The 21,077-nt window shown below is 37.3% G+C and overlaps 1 protein-coding gene across 1 annotated transcript; it reads right to left on the reverse strand.

Moving 5' to 3' along the window:
- Positions 1 to 1,524: 1,524 nt before the first annotated feature.
- Positions 1,525 to 1,992, reverse strand: LOC109135334 (uncharacterized mitochondrial protein AtMg00810-like). Its single transcript, XM_019250247.2, has one exon. The coding sequence runs from the start codon at positions 1,990 to 1,992 to the stop codon at positions 1,525 to 1,527; it is 468 nt and encodes a 155-aa protein (XP_019105792.2).
- Between the last annotated feature and the right edge of the window lie 19,085 nt (positions 1,993 to 21,077).

Here is a 21,077-nt window from a genome sequence, read left to right on the forward strand (position 1 = left end):
TTTGGGAGGAAAGAAAAGTGAAATTTTATTAAAGAATCTTTTCTTCCAATTCCTCCCATTTCCTTTCACTTAATTTTTTTTTTAATGAGCCAAACATTGGAAAGTAATAAATTTCCTTCCACTTCCTTTCCTTTCCTTCCAAATTCCTTCTACCAAACAAACTGTTAAGCCATGGCTATTCCTGCCGGAAAAAAAGGGTGATGGTTGTAAACTTGTAATTGGGACTTGGCAGTACAAAGGCCGCATCCATGCAAAAATCTCAAAATTATAGAACTTCTTTTTTAGGTGGGGGGTGTTGCACGAGATAATCAAGAGGCCCATGTTAAAATACTGAAAAGGCTATTATTGGATTGTAGCCAATTGCGCATATGGTGCCCAGCTAAAAGAGGCTGCTCATTTTTATTGCTTGATGGGCAAATTCATAGCCCAATTACCCTTGATATATTTGAATTGGGTCTAATTTGTAGTATTGCAGAAACGGGCCATTAATTATATACGGATGATATTAAACAATGTCCAGTCACAGTCTATGGTTCAGACTTCATCCTTTGTTTCTTTAGCCTACTCTCCCTGAGCAGCGATAGTTACCCATCAAGCGCCATAAATGCCTCATAAGTCATAACTTTACATTACTACCTAACGAAATTTTTATGAACTAACAAGTACTCTAAATTTGTAATGTACGTAATATTTGTGATGTTAGAGGAGTCGGACAAATAAGAGATGAAAAAATATCTATCTCTTTCTTTCATCAATTTTTCACTCTTCCTGAAGAAAATTTTCAGGAGTCATAACCCAATTCACCAAATAAATTCTAGAAATACATGTTTTGTCTTGTATATAAGACAATTCAAATTATTTCATGGCTCATAAGTAATTTTCATTAAAAATGGAGTACATAATCGAGAATGCACTAATAATGGAAATACATGAGGTTTAGGAATAACCATGTTAAGTGTTGGATTGTGAGAATCTCCTTGAGTGGAGACATTTCTATTGATCACAATATATAAGGTTACAAAGGAACAATCCTAACTGTGTTAGGAAACCTAACAACAATAGGATGTATTTATATAATAAATATCCTAAACAATTGAAGAGAATTATTGACATATATTCTCTATCACGCCTTCGTAGTCATAGCGAGAGAAGGTTGTATGCTAAGATTGGATTTGAATTCCTTGAAGCTTAGTGAAGTTGTCAGCAAATTGATAGCGAGTAGGAACATGTGGCACCCGAATGTGACCAATCACAACCTTTTTTTCCAGACTAATTGGATGTCCATCTCAACATGTTTGGTGCGTTGATTCTGAACGGGGTTGCCCAAAAGATAGATAGCACTAATATTATCATAATACACAAAAGTGCTTGCCGAAGGGGTCAATGAAGTTCAAATAATAGATTACGAAACCAAAAAGCTTTAGCAACAACATTAGCAACGCTTCGGGATTATGTTTCCGCACTCGAACGAGAGAGAGTAGGTTGACGCTTGGACGACCAAGAGATGACATTGTCACTAAGAAATCAACAATAGCCAGAAGTCAAACATCGGATGTCAGGACAACCACCCCAATCTGCATCAGTGTACGTAATAAGACATGTAGAAGCAGAAAGATATAAATGTAACCCATGATCAATAGTACCCTCAATATAGCGCAAAATACGCTTCAATGCCTGAAAGTGAGGCTCTCTAGGGTCATGCATAAAGAGACAGACTTGCTGAACCAGGTAAGCAATATCAGGGCGAGTGAAAGTAAGGTACTGAAGAGCACCTGCTAAACTACTATAGAGCGTAGGGTCCCGAACTGGAGGACCATAATTAGCGCCAAGTTTGGCCTTAGTATCAACCGAGGTAGCTGCAGATTTACAAGTTCCTATACCATCATGTTCTAGAATTTCAAGGGCATATTTTTGATGTGAGAGCATCATACCAGATGAGTTACGGGAAACTGCAATACCTAGATTATAATTAAGAGGACCCAATTCTGACATACGAAATTCAGAATGCAACTGAGATATTAAACATTGACGGAGCTTATCAGAAGAAGCGACGAGAACAATATCATCAACATAGAACACAAAAATGGGTTAGTGAGAGAAGCTTTCTCCTCTCTCTAGATTTTCACTGTTTGTCACGTTTTGTTCATTTTTTTTCCTGGATTTGAAACTCAGCAATCTAGCTGGAGCCATGGCAAAAGGTTCGAAAAAAGGAAATGGTGGTCGCAAGGCAAAGTAACCGGTGAAATTGGTGAAGAACCTCAAACGGATGCAAAAAAAAATGAAGAGTGTGAATGATATTCCAGAGTGTTCGATTTTGAGCTGGACATTGGAAGAGGCGAAGGATGATGACTATGTTGCTTCGGTGGATGTCAATGCTTCAAACCTTGATAAAGTAAACTTTGAGGTTGCGAGAAGTCAAATGGAGAACTAAATAACGTCAATTCAAAAGCCCTTGAGGCAGAATTCTGGGAATTTGGTTAATCCATCCCCTCACCCTATACAGCAACTTGTTAGCAACCCAAGTAACAATTTTGGCGCCAAAATTTATTTGAAACAATTAGGGAGGAAGGAATTGATCTAAATGTTAATATTCCTGGACATGTGAATTCTGATTCTGCTAATGATGTGGTTATTACTGAGGATGATATGAAGGATGAGATTGTTTTTTAGGAATCTGCGATTGTCTGTTATGTGTTAGGGATGAAATTGCCGTTTTAAATTGTGAACGGATTTGTTAGGAGAGTTTGGGGGGAATATGGTATTTATAGGATTGTTGTGGGAGTTATTGGTGTTTTTGTTGTGCGATTTTGAACTTTGGAGGGTAAGCATTTGGCTATAGAGGCTGGACCAATTTCGTATGATAAGAAACCAGTGTTTATGAAAGAATGGTCTGCTGACTTAGACCTAATGAAGGAGACAATGGTTGTGGTTCTAACATGGATTAGATTCCCTGGCCTCCCTCTCAAATATTGGGAGCACGTCTCTCTTAATAAAATAGCCAGTCTAATAGGGAAGCCTATTAGGTCTGATAGAGCAACTGCACAAAAAGATCTCGTAGAGTATGCTCATGTTCTTGTTGAAGTAAACATTAGTCAAACATTACCTGATAAGGTGGTGTTTATTAATGAGAAAGGGTTGAAAGTGAGTGAGAAGGTGTTATATGATTGTAAACCGATAATTTGTGAGGAGTGTAAGGGTGTTTGTCATACTGGAGACTAGTGCAGACAAAAGAAGTATGAACTAGCCTTGAAAAAATTGAAGCCTAGGAAATAGTGGATTGTGAAGGAGAAGGTGGTTTCAGTTGTTGTTGAAAAAGAGGTTGTTGATGGTACTAATGTGGGAGCAACTCTTGTTGGGCTGGCGCATGATGAGACAACAAGGTAATAATCCCTGCTCCTCACAGCACAGTAGAGAATCCTGAGCTGGGACAAGATGGAAGGAGAATTGATTTACTCAATGATGTTAGTGGGCAGAACAGGGAATTAACTGGTGTGGCACCTATAACTAATGATCAGCTAGAGGCTGTTAACAAGATGCAGGAAGAAGAGGTATTGAAGCCTCCTAATGGATAGTGTAGGTTGCTAAATAGCCCTCAAAAGCATAGTGATGTTAAATGGGTTTTATCTCACTATAAAATTGGACAGTTTGGGCTTCTTGAAACTAGGGTGAGTGCTGGGAATTTCCATAAAGTCTACCCTAATGGGTGTGATGGTTGGTATATTATGACTAATTACCAGTTTTATGTTGGAGGGATAATTTGGTTAATCTAGAGACCTAGTATCTTTGTAATGGATGTGTCTGAGTATGGGGCTCAATTCATTCATTGTGAGGTGGTTCATAAGGCCACTAGGAAGCAGTTTGAGATTACTGTGGTCTATGGATTCAATAATTGTGTGAGAGATTTCGAAATTGTGTGAGATGAGAGATTGTATGCTTCAAGATCACCCTTCTAGTGGGCCTTTCTTCACTTGGTCAAATAAATAAGAGGGAGAGAGCAAGGTTTTCTCTAAGATTGATAGAGTTTTGGCCAATGACAGTTGCTTCAATTCTTTTAGGGCTGCTATGCTGTTTTTTTTTACTATAGAGTATTTCAGATCACTGTTCTATTGTTGTGAATCTGGATGCTGACGTGGTGCAGAAAGCTAAACAATTCAAGTCTTGTAACATGTGGTCTGATGATGAGGGTTTTTTTAGCATAGTTGCAGAGAGCTGGCAAGGTAGTGTTCGGGGAGTTGCAATGTACCAAGTTGTTAAAAAGCTTAAGAGGCTTAAACCCTATTTGAAAGCTTTACATAGAGATAGACTAGCTTTCATATGCACGCGATGCGTGCGTTAATTTCAAAATTTGTTATTCTATTAGATACTCCATTCGTACTTTATTTATGATTAAACTTAAATGTGAAAAATTCAACAGTTAGATGAATTTAGATATATTAATTCGCCAATGTAAAAAAAATAAAAAGGTTGTGAGTGATTGTTAACATTAATTTTTTGTGAATGAATATTGAACAGAAAGAACAAAAATAATGAGTTGGTTTAACTGGATTAAAGAGTATCAAAGATAGTGAATGTTCAGACTTTTCATGTGCACATTATGTATGCCATCTTTTTTTATAAGGTATAAATGTTTTGTCCATTTAATTTTTGATTGAAGTATTTGATGCATATACCATTTTAAACTTGTTTTAAATGGCAAGTTGGAATGAGAATTTTTAAATGATTTGCTTTTGTAATTTTTTTCATTCCATTAATTAGATCATTAAGGGTATTTTAGTCACTTCAAAAAAGGACACCACACCTCCTCCCTTGGCTTATATAATAGAGATTAACAAATGTTGAGAAGGATGCCCAGGTTGCTCTTACTAAGCTTACTAACATCCAAAAAGCAATTTATCAGCAGCCTTTGGATGATGAATTACACAAGCAGGAGGTGCTGGCTAGGCAAGAGTATATTAGGTTGATAACAACAAGAATTAGTCTTCTAAAACAGAAAGTAAAGATTGCTTGGATAAAGGGTGGATATGAAAACTCTGCTTATTTTCATGCTTGTTTGAGGAAACGAAAACAACAAAACCATGTCTACCGCATTAAGGACACTGATGGGGTTTGGTAGGAGAATCCTAGTGATGTTGGAGTTGCTTTCTTGAGGTACTATGAAGACTATTAGGAACTAAGAGTAGTGTAGACAACAGAGTGAGTAATGTTGTTATTTCTGAAGGTAGGGTGGTGAATAGTAGGCAGCAGCAGGAATTATGTGCTCCTTTCTCTATAGAAGATGTTAGAGCTACTTTATTTGACATTGTTGAGGGAAAAGCTGTTGGGCTTGATGGTTACGTAAGTGGGTTTTTTAGGAAAGGTTGGACTTGTGTGGGTCATGATATTATGGCAGCAGTATTGGACTTCCTTCATACTGGTAGATTACTCAAGCAGATTAATGCTACCACTCTTTGTTTGATTCCTAAAGTTGAGCAACCTGAAGATGTTAGTCAGTTTCTTCCTCTAGCCTGCTGCAACATTTTGTACAAGATCATATCTAAAATGATTTGTAATAGATTAAAGTTGGTTAGTTTTACCTTGCATAGTTGATCAAGTGCAAAGTGCATTTGTTGAGGATAGGCACATCATGCATAATATCTTGATTTGTCAAGATATATTAAATCATTATAAAATAAAGAGTGAACCTCTCAAATTCATAATGAAGGTTGACCTAAGGAAAGCCTATGACTCTGTTAGCTGGGCTTTTTTAGGTGATCTATTAAGCAAGCTGAAGTTTCTTGAGAAGTTCAAAGGTTGGATTATGACCTGTGTCACTAGTCCTGCCTTTTCTATAAGCATTAATGGTGGGTTATGTGGTTTTTTCAAGGGCAAGAAGGCCTTAGACAGGGGAACCCCCTCTCAGCTCTGATGTTTGTGTTAGTTATGGAATACTTTACTAGAATTCTTAAGAAGATGATGCCTAAACATGAGTTTGCTTATCATTATAGGTGCTCTTCTCTTAGGATTACTCACCTCATTTTTGTTGATGACCTAATGTTGTTTTGCAAAAGGGATGTCACGTCTATTGTGCTTATGACTAGGGAACTTAAGGCTTTCTCTCAAGCTTTGGGGTTGAGTGCAAGCAATGAAAAATCTGCTATTTACTTTGGTAATGTACCCGAGGAGATGCAAATCAGGATGTTACAGGTGACTGAGTTTAAGAAAGGTAATTTCCCTTTTCGTTACTTGGGAGTTCCTATCACATCCAAGAGAGTTTCAGTTGCAGATTGTGATATTCTAGTGGATAAGATTCTTAATAGAATTCTATGCTGGACTTCTAGGCATTTGTCTTATGCTGCAAGAAATGTCCTAGTGAACTCTATATTGCTCAGCCTTCATACATATTGGGCGCAAGTTTTTATCCTTCCCAAAGGTGTGATGCAAAAGGTAATGCAGATTTGTAGAGCATTCCTAGGGGATGGCAAGTCTCATTTACATAAACCTCCTTTAGTAGGTTGGGATTGGGTCTACAAACCAAAGAAGAGTGGTGGTTTGGGTATCAGGGACTGTGTTTTGTGGAACATGGCAGCAATTGGAATATACACATGGCATATTGCAAAAAAGAAGATACTCTATGGATTAGGTGGGTGCATAGTATTTATATTAAGTATGAGAATTGGTGGAGCTATGTAACTCCTAACGCTGCTAGCTGGTACTACAAAGTCATTTGTAGAATGAGGGATAAGTTTAGAGCTGTATATAGTAACAACTCATGGCTGGATGGCAGCAGAGAGTACTTTGTGAAACCAGGTTACATATGGCTTAGAGGGGAACAAGACAGTGCAGGGTGGCAACACTAGGTCCGGAATTCTATCAACATTCCCAAGCACTCTTTCATTGCCTGGTTGACCATGTTGGGAAAGCTCATAACACGTGATAAGATAGAACAAGCTAGTATATGTCATGATGTTGATTGCCTTCTGTGTCAACATGGAAATGATTCTTACTCTCACCTATTCTTTCAATTCCCTTTCAGCAAGGCGATTTATCAAGACATTATGAATTGGTTGCATATAAGGATGAGTGCTGAAGAGAATATTTATTTACATGGAGGAAATGAGGTAGAAAGTTTTATAGCAAGGTAAACAACAAATTGCTTATGCGTGCCTTGCTGCCACTGTGTACCAAATCTGGAAAGCTAGAAATCATGCACTTTGGGAAGCTGCTGTGTGGAGGCCTCATAATGTAGTTAAGAAAATTCAGATAGATGTGTGTATTAGAGTCAAAGGTAAACTTTGTCATAGATGGAGGGACAGTGAGAAATGGTGGTTTGCAGAATTATTGGTCCTTTTGGCTAATAGTGGTGTGCTTCTCTATTTTTGTTGTTAGCCACAAGTAGTCTGTTTGTGTTGTTGATTTGTAGCGTATGTTTGTTGTTGAGGTGTTGAGGTTGGTGTGTGTTGTGGCTGGTGCTTTTTAGCTTTTTGGGTAATACAAAGTTCTTACATTTTTACCCCAAAAAAATATCATCAACACAGAGAAGAAAATAGGCCATATATGTGCTAGATTGATAAATAAAAAGGAGTCACTCTAGCGGCCACAAATCTCATCATCATCAAAAATCTAGCAAACCGCTAATACCAATCCCGGGGAGCTTGTTTGAGACTATAGAGAGACTTTTTCAATAAACAAACATGATCAGGAGCGCGACGATCAATAAAGCCATGAGACTGGCGTATATAAACATTCTCATGAAGGGAACCGTCGAGGAAAGCATTTTTAACATCAAGTTGATGAGTTATCCACTTACGAGCCATAGCCAAACTCACCACAATCCGGATAATGGCAGGACGCACTACAAGACTGATAGTCTAATCACAGTCAATATACCCACATCCTTAGATTTCCCGTTAGCCATTAGATGACCCTTATGTCTTTCAAGAGCAGCTATAGAGGTTAGTTTATGCTGAAATAGCCTAATGCAATTAATAAGATTTACCCCTATGGTAGTTTTAGAACCAACTCTAGAGTTCTTTTCTTAATAAGAGCACTAATTTATCATTCATGGCCGCATTTCAATTTGGGTCGGCCAAGGCTTGTTTGTAGGACTTGGGTAAAGGAGATTTTGTGGGGATGGTAGTAGGGTTGAAAGCATATTTGGGATTGGGCTTTACAATACCATGACGAGATCTAGTTTGCATTTGCGAAGAGGATGGAGGAGGTGTATTGTGTTATATGTGTGGAAGACCACGCATGGTAGGAGGGGCATATGGTTGAACAAGAAGATTTGGGCCGGTTTGAGGAAGGAAAGGGGTCGAACTAGTAGGAGACAAGGTTGGCGTGTGTGAGGAGTGGGCTGCAGGTCCAGGCGAGGGAGAGTTCACGGGAGTGGGCTGGTCAGGTGTTGGAACAAGCGTTGCGGGTCCAAGCGAGAGAAAGTTGGCGGGATTGGGCTGGCCAGGTGTTGGGCCAGACGATGGAGAGGGGGGCGCTAAAGTAGGATGATTGGGAAGTATAGTATATGAGCCGACAGGTATATGGACCTGTTGATGAAGATAATGGGTAAATAGGATATGGGTCCTCAGATCTTAAGAATTTATAGTCTGATTTCCGAAAATAGAGGATATCACTAAAGGGAAACTTAGACTCATCAAACATAACATGTCTAGAGATAATAATTTTGTTGGAGAAGAACTCTAGACAACGATATCCGCGATGATTTACCGAATATCCAAGAAACACACATGGGGTGGAAAGTAGGGGGATTTTGTGAAAAGTAGTGGCTGAAAGATTTGGAAAGCAAAGGCATCTAAAGATGTGAATGTTCATAGGAGGGAGGGCGGAAATAGAGGGCGTGGGTAGGAGTCCAATTACTTAAAGTTTTAGTAGGCAAGATGTTGAGAAGGTACGTGGACACCTCGCTCTAAAGCATAAACCCAAAATGATGGAGGAAGAGAAGCACGAAAAAGGGAGGTTCGAACCATATTGATAGTGTGGAGCATACGTTCCGCTTTGTCATTTTGGGATGATGTGTGAGGAAAAGAAAAACGGAAAACAATACCATTTTTGGCACAAAAAAGTTTAAAAGGATCGTATAAAACTCACAGCTACAATCTTTTTGAAAAGCTTTGATTGGACAACCAAATTGAGTTTGGATATATGCTTGAAAATTGAGGAAAGTCTGAAAGGTGTGTGAATTATGAACAAGTGGAATGGTCCACATAAAATGAGTATAATCATCTAATAACAAAATATCATATATGTGACCCTTATCACTATGAACCGAAGAGTTTCATAGCTACAATCTTTTTGAAAAGCTTTGATTGGACAACCAAATTGAGTTTGGATATATGCTTGAAAATTGAGGAAAGCCTGAAAGGTCTGTGAATTATGAACAAGTGGAATGGTCCACACAAAATGAGTATAATCATCTAATAACACAATATCATATATGTGACCCTTATCACTATGAACCGAAGAGTTTCATAAGTCATCATGAATAATATCAAAAGCAGCTAATGTATTGGATGTGGAAGAATAAAAGGGTAGCTTAACATGTTTTCCTAATTGACAAGCATAACAAAAAGTTAAGTCATGCTCCTTATTACAAGATATGAAATTATGAGTCCTAAGAAAGCTGTAAACTGGAGAGCCCAGGTGACTAAGATAATTGTGCCAAGTGGAAGGAGTGATGACAGCAAGAGATGTAGAAGTGTTGACTGGAGAGATGATGGTAGAAAAAGGGTAGAGGTCCCCGGTGCTATTGCATCTAGTAAGAATTGTCCCCGTTTGAAGGTACTTCACAGAAAACCATATGGATCTAAATCTATTGGCACCTGACTGACTATCAATTGTAAATTTGGGAACAAATATCAAGTTTTTAATGATTTCAGGAGCATAAAGCACATTGTAAAGGTTGAAGGGAGGGTGTGGGAGGAGTATGAGTGTGACTATAACCCGTTATTCGAACACGACCACCGTTATTAACTAAAATATTCTCATCAGTGCTCAAATTAAATAAGGGATAAAGAGACCTAAGCTATGAGTAAGATGAGAGAATGCACCGGAGTCCATGTACCACGTGTCATCGGGATTTGCAAGAATGACATTAGATATAACATTACCTAACTCAATTAACTGTATAGGTTGGCCATAGGAGGGTGTTGGGTCATGGTCCATCAACATATGCTTCATGTACACATGGACTAGGGCCTACCAGGCTTTGTGGTGCGCATTGCAGTTGAGGCCCAGTAGGATAGGGGCAAGGAGGAATCTACCAAGGAGTATTAGGCCATATCTGAGTGCTGGGCCAAGAAGAAGCTGGGGACCAAACCATAGGAAATCAGGGCGTGGATAATGCTTGACCAGCGAGTCGAGTACTTTTAGGATGTTGCCAAGTAGGCTGTGGTTTGCCGAAACCACGACCATGCCCCTTGCGACCACGACCGCCTTTACCACGGTTACCCCTACCGCCACCGCCACGACCGCCGGAGTTGGCCGACTGAGCCTGCTGTTGCGTGGGCGTTTGAGCTGAACCAGGAGAAGATGCATGAGCAACAAAGGAGGAGTGGGATGTGTTGGTGGCGTTCGAGCGGCAGGTTTCATTAAAAAGAAGCATATATTGAGCTTTAGTAAAGGTGGGAAGTTGCTCAAACTATTGAATGATGGTGGCCACCGAGTCAAAGTCGGAATTGTGGAGGCTGGAGACGAGACGAAGTATCATCTATTGGTCAGAGACAGGATGTTCGAAGTTGGCCAACTGATCACCCAAACTTTTTAATCGTTGACAATAAGCAATAGCATTGCCGCACTGAAAAATTGTTCAATACTTATAGAGGTGAAAATGTTTTCTAGATAAATTACCTGTGATTTTTTATTGTCCTGAAAGATATCTTGAAGTCGAGTCCATGTTTCTAATGTAGTAGACCCCTTCGTAAGAATTGTTTGAAGAAGGTCGGTAGATATCGTATCATATATCCACTGTTTCACAGCACCATCAAGTCTTCTCCACATAGAATCATCAAGATCAGTCGGGCGGAGAATTGCGGTATTAATATGAGCATGGACATTATAAGTAAGAGCATGATTTTCAAAGAGTTCGGCCAAATTAGAGTATTGAACAGTCTCTATATCCAAAAGTAGTGGAATATGGTTTTTAATGTTTGTGAGACCTAAGGATGGATGAAATATGATTGACGTTGGCGGTGGAGGGGGTGAATCACTATGCTTCTAATCACCCATGATAAACACACGCAAAGAGAAAGAAAAGAAGAGTTGACTTTGAGGAGGAATGAAAAATAGTAGCAACAAAAGTCTAAACCTAGGCTGTGATACCATGTTGGATCGTCATAATCTCTTTGAGTGGAGAGATTTCTATGGATCACAATAAATAGGATTACAGAGGGTCAATCTTAACTATGTTAGGAAACCTGACAACAAAAGGAAGTATTTACTAAATAAATATCCTGAACCTATGAAGAGAATTATTCTTGTTGGAGTTAAGGCTTGGAAAAGCCTTGGCTCATTTTCTTGTTTGTCCCACATTGCTTGTGGGAGGGAATTTCTTCATGTTTATATATTTCCTCCCTCCTTCCATCTATTGAGTTGTGACTAGAGATGCTTTTGTGGTTGGATGATATGTTTGGTTTGGGCTTGCTATCACACACGCGCGCCGCCCGCCCGGACCGGGCCAGGGCCATGGGCCTTGGGCTTTGGGCTTTGGGGAATAAACTTAACTTAACTAAAGTTTTGGACCCGGGAGCTACGCGTGTGTGGCCGTTGGAATTCTGTAACGTTTTACCGTTACAGTATTCATGGCAATCCCTAATTATCCGCCTATTGATTTCTGTCTTGATTGCTATCCGTTTTTTGGCTTGATTCTTCCCTATAAAATCAGTGCCATTCTGTTCAGTCAGACACACAAAAACAAACACTCTTCTCTCTTCCCTTCTCTTCTCTATTCCTTGGTTTTCGTGCTATTCTCTAAAGCTCAGTTTGCTAGTGGTGGAATTCTTAGCTGCTGTGTAAACCTTGGGGAGCATTCCGGCCAAGATCGATAACCACCATTGTCGGGCCGTAATTGCTTTCAAGTCAGTGATCTCCTATCACGGCACAGCCTTGAAAGTTATCTATTTCTGCCTTTGCGAAACTCTTATTCCAACAATTCACATATATTCTCTATCATCAAGATTGTTACTTTATTCATAATCTGATCTTTTTTTTTTTTTTTTTTTTTTCATTATTACTTATTTTTATTACTTTAGTAATTGACTAACTTGTTTATAATAATTTAGAGGTTACTGTTCTAGGATTAATTATTGCACTTGACTTAGGCCTTGTAACTTATTTTCATTTCAGTTCAATTTAGCTCATTTCAGTTCAGTTCTTATCTTATGTTCAGCTCATTTTCATTTAGTTCACTTCAACTCAACATTTCAATTCAGTTTCTCGCAGTCCGAAATAACAGATTCTTAGTGGTCGAACATATATGTAGTGGTTGAAACACAATTTTTTTAAATATTTAGAATTAATTGCAAATTATAATTGACACCAATTTAGAAAAGCACTAGTCTAAATTTAAAGAGTAAGAAAATTAGGATACCGATGAAGTTTGGTTGTGCTTCAAACATGGAAATTTACATCAAAGTATGTAATTTCTTTACTTTTGCTTGTATGTTTGTGATCTGTTGAGCTTGGCCTGTAGTATTTCCTTACCTTGGTAATAAAAAAAGATCTTATAATTACCAAAAAAAAATTGAAGGATATGGATGATGACTATAACTTTGTTGTGTTACTCCACTTATGTATTGACAATTAATTTTAGGATTTGAACCCTACTTAATTTGTATGCGGTTAGACTCCTTTGAGTTTTTTTTTTGACCCATTATTAGTCGTAAAAAGTTAAAGCCTAGTGAATTATAGAAAGGGACCATTTGATCTCATGTTAAAGATGAAACTCATTTGTGAGTTTGGTATAGGGGTGTAAATAAGACGAGATAACTCGCGAACTACTTGAGACCGACTCAGTCAAAACTAGGTCAAAGCTTGACTCGGTCTCGAATCGTCTCGAACTCGACTTGAGATGTTGTCGAGTTTAGTTGAGCAACTCGATACTCGAATCGAAAACTCATGAAAAGTTAGAATAACCAATTATCAATATCAAAATATTTAAGCTCAACATTTTTCTACCTTAAGGTTGCTTTTAACATGAAACACTTGTAAGCTACTCGAAATCTACTCGATTAAAGCTTGATTCGATCAAAACTCGACTAGTTCAAATTTCGATTCGAGTGAGTTCGACTCAACTCGAGCTCGACTCGAAATGCTAACGAGCAGAGTCGAGGTAGCTCTAACTCGAACTCGACTCGCATCATATAATTTATACACCTAGTTTGGTAGGCCTTGTGCAATCAAACCCCTTATTGTCAATTGATTATTGGACGCAACTTCCTCTAAATTTGTAAATGATCTGAAATTGAGTGCAGTCCATAACCAATTAACGATCAATCATCTTGCTAAAATTAGTTGGATAAAAAAATAGAAAGTATATAAAATATACTTCATCCGTTTAGAATTAATTGCCCTATTTGTATAGTGTTTACTATTCACTTCTTATATTTTAATTGTCTTTGGTGATTTATATTTTAGAAAAAATAGTGTTATATGAGATCTTGTTAAAGTCATTTCAAAATATATGTTTTAATATCAACTTTTTATAGTTTTTACTTATTGATGATAAAAGATGTTAATGTTTGAAATCATGCATTGGCAAGCGTAAAAACATAAAAGAGTGCAACTATTTTTAAACGGATGAAGTATATATGAGTATATCTACACTTGGTTATATATATTTCTCTAATAAAGTTAATTAATAAATTATTCACTCCGGTTATTATATTTATGAAGCCTTTTTTCTAATATTATATGTATGATCAAGAAAAATTGGGAAAAAAAGTTGCAGTCCAAAGCTCAAAGCTATTCAAGTAAGTGTATACTAAGCTCAAAGTAGTACTTGCTAATAATAGCTGGATAAACATTGATAGCTTGCTAGTTTGAGAGGAAAAGAAATTTCATGAAACTGTCATGATCTGGTTTGTATCATAGAAGTAATTACTAAGCATTAAGAATAGAGGCATAATGACCAATAATAAGTTACAACTTGCAAAAATCAGGAGAAACGAAAACTTCTACATTTAGTGATCAAGGACTTGACCCCACCAGGCCACCACCATGCTTTCTTCAACCGTTTAGAGAAATTGGCTACTAAAATTGGACCACATTGTTCATAACAGACTGGCAATAACCTCATCATCTTATCTAGATTAGTCATGTTAACCTTCAACTAACACCATGTGGACTTTCAGTTTATCCATATGTTGGCTGAGATGTAAAGTTGGTTGTTGATCTTCGTTTTCTTGGATAAATCGTCAACCTTAAAAGGCTTCTAATAGTATTAAGGCATATTATGATTGCGAATGTTTTCTTTATAATTGTAGTTACTAGTTAACATATCCGAGTTGACTACTATTTTTGGGCAAAATTACGTGATCCACTGATCCTCATGGTAATTTACTAGTTAGTTTATATGTGTACTTATTTTCCCAATAAGTGAATCTATATAAATCTCTATTATATAAGTCAAAGGGAAGATATAGAAGTGGTAGATCAATAGAGTATCATCCTGTATGGTATTGTCCAGGATTCGAATTCTCAACCCAACAATATGTTAGATCATTTACTTCTGAACTGTTTAGCCTTGTACCAACCTTCAAGTTGGTGTGCCATGCTGGCTACTAGCCTAGCAAGGGTTGGTCTTCTCAATTATCTTTCCTAATAGAAAAAAGTCAGGGAATAATGTTGACTACCTATGAATTTACATATTCACCCCTCCATAACATAAATATTACAATTCAACTACACCTTCCAACAATAAATCAAAAACCATTACACCCATAAACTTTCCAAAAAAAGATTCAATCAAATCTCTATTAAACACAATCAACTAATATAATAGTCAATCACATAAATTTGTCAATAAAAAAGATTCAAGTAAATTCAATTCACATCCAATCAACTAAAAAAATTATAATTAAGAATTTACCAAAAATTAAATAAAAAAAAACACATCATTCTCATTACAGAGACAACTCCTATTCAAGCTCAAATAAAATTTTCTATAATACAAAATTAATCACAAACACAAACTAAAAAAAAAAATTAAGTTTTCTTCATTACTTGAATAAGCAATTTCATCACTTATAACTTATTAAAACGTTTTTAAATATTATGTGTAAGTATTTAAATCTCTTTTACTCACCAAATGTTTTAAAATCACTTATACTTATTAAAATGTTTTTAAATCACTTATACTTATTAAAATATTTTTAAATACTATTTTTGATTTATTTTATTACCAAGCAATAGCTATGCCCAAAATGTCACTATACGCATAGCGTACATAAAAAAACTAGCATAAATATATTAAAATGCATTCCTAAAGAAGGAATTGTGTCACGTGGCGCTCTCTCTAAGGGTGTTTTACTTCATGTAATCCACGTGCAATTAAAAAAATAACTAGAAATTGCATGATATAGGCTTTGATCCCGTGACTTCAAGTTCATATATCAAAGTCTTAACCACTAGACCAAGTGATATTTCATATTATCATTTTGAAGTACAATATTAATAAATGAAAATTTTCATTATTCGAGACATAGCCTGGACCTAATAACTAGTCTATACAAATATATTAAAAGGCGTGCACAAACAAAAAACTGTGCCACCTGACGCTCTCCCTAGAGAGTTTTAGTTCATGTGATCCACATACAATAAAAAAAAATTAGAAATTGTGTAGTATAAGGTTTGATCCCGAGACCTCAAGTACATATACTAAAGTATTAACCACTAGGCTAAGTTGTATTTAGCGTTATTATCATAAAGTATTATATTAATAAATGAAATTGTTTCTTACTCGGGGCACAGCTCGGACCTAATAACTAGTTTCATACTAAAACTTGAACAAGTACGTAATTAGATAATTTGAATTATCCGTTTAAGTGATAAATCATACGACCTGAACTTAGACTTGAAATTTGATTTAATCCAAAAAAAATTACATGAACATACTGTTACTTTAGTATAATAATATGATATAAATATAAATCTTAATGATACTAACCTGAGAGGCTGAGATCAAATTATACGACTCTTATCACTTTGGTATGACGTAATGTAAATCTACCCAAAAACAAATCCATTCCCAGTGATCCGCTTGCCACTTTAAGACCTACTATACATATTGAGCCTTGAAGCACATATTAACGGATCTCAAAAATAGAGTATGAATTTATGGCTATACGCTTTTTTGTATGACTATAGTAACCAAGTGTTATAGAAGTATAAAATGTGCGCATATATCGTCAATAAAACGATGCTTATGAGAATCAATTTCATCACACATTGAATCATGGCGTCTTTGGTCATACATGAACAAAAAATAAATGAAGGTACGTTGACAATAGTGATGAATCTTTGTCTAGCTAACCTCAAAAAAAATTCACCCTAATCTGCACCGTAGTGCATTCCACTCCCAGAAATATGTTTTACCACATATATATATCTAACTTGTGGTGTTTACTAATGCTAAATTATGGGGGGGGGGGAACTCATATATGCAGATGGAGAAATTTGACCATAGATTGTAGTTACATGCTGAGAAGTCTAACCACAAAGAATCGCAAGACTAAAGTGTGAAAAATGAATTATATATTGATACATAGCACATAAAAACACTTACCCTTTTTTTCGACATCGAGAAAACGTGCATTAATTAAACAATGAAGTACATCCTATTACTAATACAAATCAACATAAAACAAAGTAATAACTAAATGAGCTTTATTAGTTCTTACATGCCCTAAAAAAACAAACACAAATGAAACTGATAGAGAGTCGCCGATTAAGGAGGGTGTCGCTGGTCGATGATTATTTTGGTGGAGTCAAAATTTTTATAACTGATGGAAGCGGTAGGAGAAGCGAATGTCGTTCATGATCCGGACAACCGAAGGCAAGATTTACATCTTGCCACATGAGCAATCTTAAGGAACTTCTGACGCTTGGGATTCTAGGCTCATGATCTGTTGAAGAGTCACGTTCTTAGGTGACTCATGAGTCATGACTCTCTCTTGAGAGTACTTTAGGTTTCTCCAATAGTAAGAGAAATGGGGCGTGGTGAAATCCACCAGTTAAACTGGGATGCCGCCTACAGATTTGAATTTTTCAAAGCAAGGACCAACAAGATCGTTGCCAAGCTAGAAGGAGAGCTCAACAGTTTGAGCTCGCGAACACGCCGTCGGCTTATGAAACCGGAAATGTCGGAACCAGGAAAAGTTTTCATCTCCTCGACCATGGTCACACTTCTCATCCTCTTGTAACCTATTCATTAATCATGAAATCTACAAAGACATGTTCTATGACTAAAGTCATAATCCATCAATCCTTATGTAACTAGGAACCATGTTTGAGTTGCCATAACCAACTACGACACCAACACTGACCACATAGACGAGGAAAAAAAGCAGCAAAACATAGATCTAACATAGGTCGGGAAGGGAGCACCAACCACCAGGGGGCACAACAAGAATGTTAGGGTTTAGCGTCCGACCAAATTGGACGGTAAAAATGCGGAGTTGGACGCTAAACTAATTAGCGTCCGACAATGGACGCTAAACAGCTGATGCAAAACACCTGGTCGCTAATGGCTAGCTTAGCGTCCGCTAGACGGACACTAAATTTTAGCGACCGCGTTTGAACTTTTAACGTCCGTTTCCGTGTCTGACGCCAACTAGCGTCGGTTTGTGGTGGCGGACGCTAGTTAGCGTCTGTTTGTGGTGGCGGACGCTAGTTAGCGTCGGTCATGGCGGACGCAAATTACCGTCCGCTGCCACACGCGGACGCTAGTTGGCGTCTGCTTATCGGACACTAACTGTACCAGACGGTCGCTAATGCCTCGACCTTTTCTATAGGTCCAATGACTTTAAGCGGACGTTAATCTCCAATGGCGGACGCTAATTTCTTTTTTTTTTTTTAATGATTGTAATTGAATAGTTTTTAACCTGTTTCGTTTTCCAATCAAATATATACTCAAGCTGTCCGCTAATGCGCCGAATTCTGCACTAATGACCTGTTTGCATTAAATATAAATTCATAAATACACTAATATAAATTCATAAATACACTAATATAAATTCATACATACATAAAAATAAGTTAACGGTTTTAACTAAATTATATGTTTTCACGTTCCGAAATATAAACAAGATAGATAGTGCAAGCTAATGTAGGATCCTAAGTCGCACACGCATCACCACCGCCGGTGGGGGGGTCTCGAGGCCCGGGAGGGGGGAATGAACCACCACACTGGCTCATCATCTGGTTGTATGTCTCCATAGTGGCCCAAAAAACTGAACTTGACCAACTAAGTTGGAAGGGATCGAACACGACACAATACCATAAACAGGGGAAGGGGGAAGGGAAGCCCGAAGCACAACCAAAAGAAGGGGGAAAGGAGGCCCGACTGACGAAGACCATGGGAGGGGATGGGAAGCCCGACGCACAACAACCAGGGGAGGGGTTAGGGAGGCCCAATAAACTGAAACATAATCGAAAATTAGGGGATGGGAGGGGGTGCCCAACAAACAAAAATAGGGGAGGGGAAGGTGGTACCCGACGCACGACCAGGGGATGGGAAAGGAGTTGTAGAAGACGCGATGAAAACCGCCAACTCGAACGAAAGCGGAGCAACGTGATGGAAGCTAGGGCGACACGAAGGAAGGGACAGAGACGAAGGGAATAATCAGCCGGAAACGAAGAGAACCTACGGAAACACTAAGATAAACGAAAGAAAAGGCTATGAAAAAACAATGGGAACTCGCCGGAGAACCCGTCAGTGACCTATGCGGCGCCGGAATTTCGGCGAGTTCCTAGGGTTAGGTTTTGAGACTAGGTTTTGAGGAGAGAGGACAGGGCAAAAGTTTAGAGAGAAAAGGAAATGTGAAATGAAATCTAAGACGTAAAAACACTCATATTACAAGAAACGTTGTTAATAATTTACAATTTTAAGTAATCGTGTAAACCCAAAAAAAATCTATCTTTACTGCGTGTTACAAATATTTTCTTTTAAGAGAACATTAGCTACTACGATAGGTTTCCTAAAAATGCTCAAGTCCACTGTTGAAGAAAATGATCTGATCTACTCCATATTAGATGTATCATGTATATATCTTACCTTTCAAAAAAAAAAATGTATATATCTTACATAATAAAATTTTGTACATACTCAACTTAGGAGATATCTCTTAGATTTTTCCGCAATCTGGGTTTACATACACGGGTTTACATGGATGTTAATGCAAGTATACGACTACAATCTATTAGGAAACAAGATATACAAACAAGACAAAATAAAAACATAACAAAAACATGAAAATCTTATTGTGCACATGTGACCAAGCTAGCCATGTCCTACAACAAGACATGATCGTGTAATGCAACAAACACATTGTACCACGCAAATTAGATCATGCACCGAGGTGTAGGATGAGCATCCTACACCTTGCCCATGTGGCTGACTTTTGGCAATATTTTTGAAAGTGGGCCAGCTCTTTCTCTCTCATCACGTGAAACAATTTTTTTAATGTACAAATGCATATGGTTTGGTGTACAATAATCTACGAGTGTACATTTAGGGATTTTCAGTGATCAAAACAATGACCATCAATGTACATTGTGATTTTATTGAATTTCGGTATGAGAATGTAATTGTACATATTGAATTTCATTAGTGAACAAACATCAAACACACCAGTGTACAAAGAATGGAAATTACTCACTTGACATATTTCGGTATGGGACTGTAATTGTACATATTGAATTTCATTACTGAACAAACATCAACACACCCAGTGTACAAAGATTGCAAATTACTCACTTGACATCAACTTCATGAATTGGGTTAATTTCAGCTGGGGATTGTCATTGTACATTTTGATTTTATTAATGAACAACCATGAAGCCAAGGATGTACAAGGAGGTTGAGTGTGGAAAAGAGAGAAGTGGTGAATTTCGGTATGAGACTGTAATTGTACATATTGAATTTCATTAGTGAACAAACATCAACACGCCTAGTGTACAAATTTTGCAAATTACTCACTTGACATCAGCTTCAGGAATTGGGTTACTTTCAGCTGGGGGGCTGTCATTGTACATTTTGATTTTGTTAATGAACAACCACGAAGCCAAGAATGTACAAGGAGGTTGAGTGTGGAAAAGAGAGAAGTGGTGAACAGTATATGAGGGGACATCAAATCAGTTATTAAATGGTGAACAGTAAATGTCAAATCATTTACTTTTTGAATTTTCGATTTTGTACATTGGATGTAAGGGGAATGTACATTGGCTGTCAAATCAATTACTTTTTGCATGTTGAATTGTGCGTTTTATTCTTCTTGCCTTGCGTTTTGGACAAGGTGCAGGATGCTCATCCTACACCTTGGTGCACCATCTACGCATTGATTGTACCATGGGTAATTTATACAAATAAATTTCACTTAGGATGCATTCGCTTCATCTTAACTGAATTTATCTGAACTTATTGAATATGATTGGACTTGATTCAACTTATTGGACCTGATTGAATTTAATTGGAACTTATTAGACCTAATTGAAATTTATTAACCTGGTTGGAACTTATTAGACCCGATTGGACCTGATTGAAACTTATCAGGCATCATTGCTCATTGACTTATTAGAACTTGTTGGATCTAATTGAAACTTATTGGAATTTGTTGGACCTGATTGGAACTTATTGGACCTGATTGAAACTTATTGAAATGATCAGACCTTATTGGACCTGATTGGACCTAATTGATACTCATCTAAACTTGTTTGATCTGATTTGAACTAAATATCATCTTATCTAAACTGATTGGAAACTGAAACTTACTCGCTCTGTGTTTTATCTTTCTCATTTAATATCTTGACACAATTCACACATAGAGAGAATCTTCTCAATTTTTTTCAATTTATAAGAAAAAATATAGTCA

This window comes from Beta vulgaris, chromosome 1 (genome assembly GCF_026745355.1).
Source record: "Beta vulgaris subsp. vulgaris cultivar EL10 chromosome 1, EL10.2, whole genome shotgun sequence".
NCBI lineage: Eukaryota > Viridiplantae > Streptophyta > Magnoliopsida > Caryophyllales > Amaranthaceae > Beta > Beta vulgaris.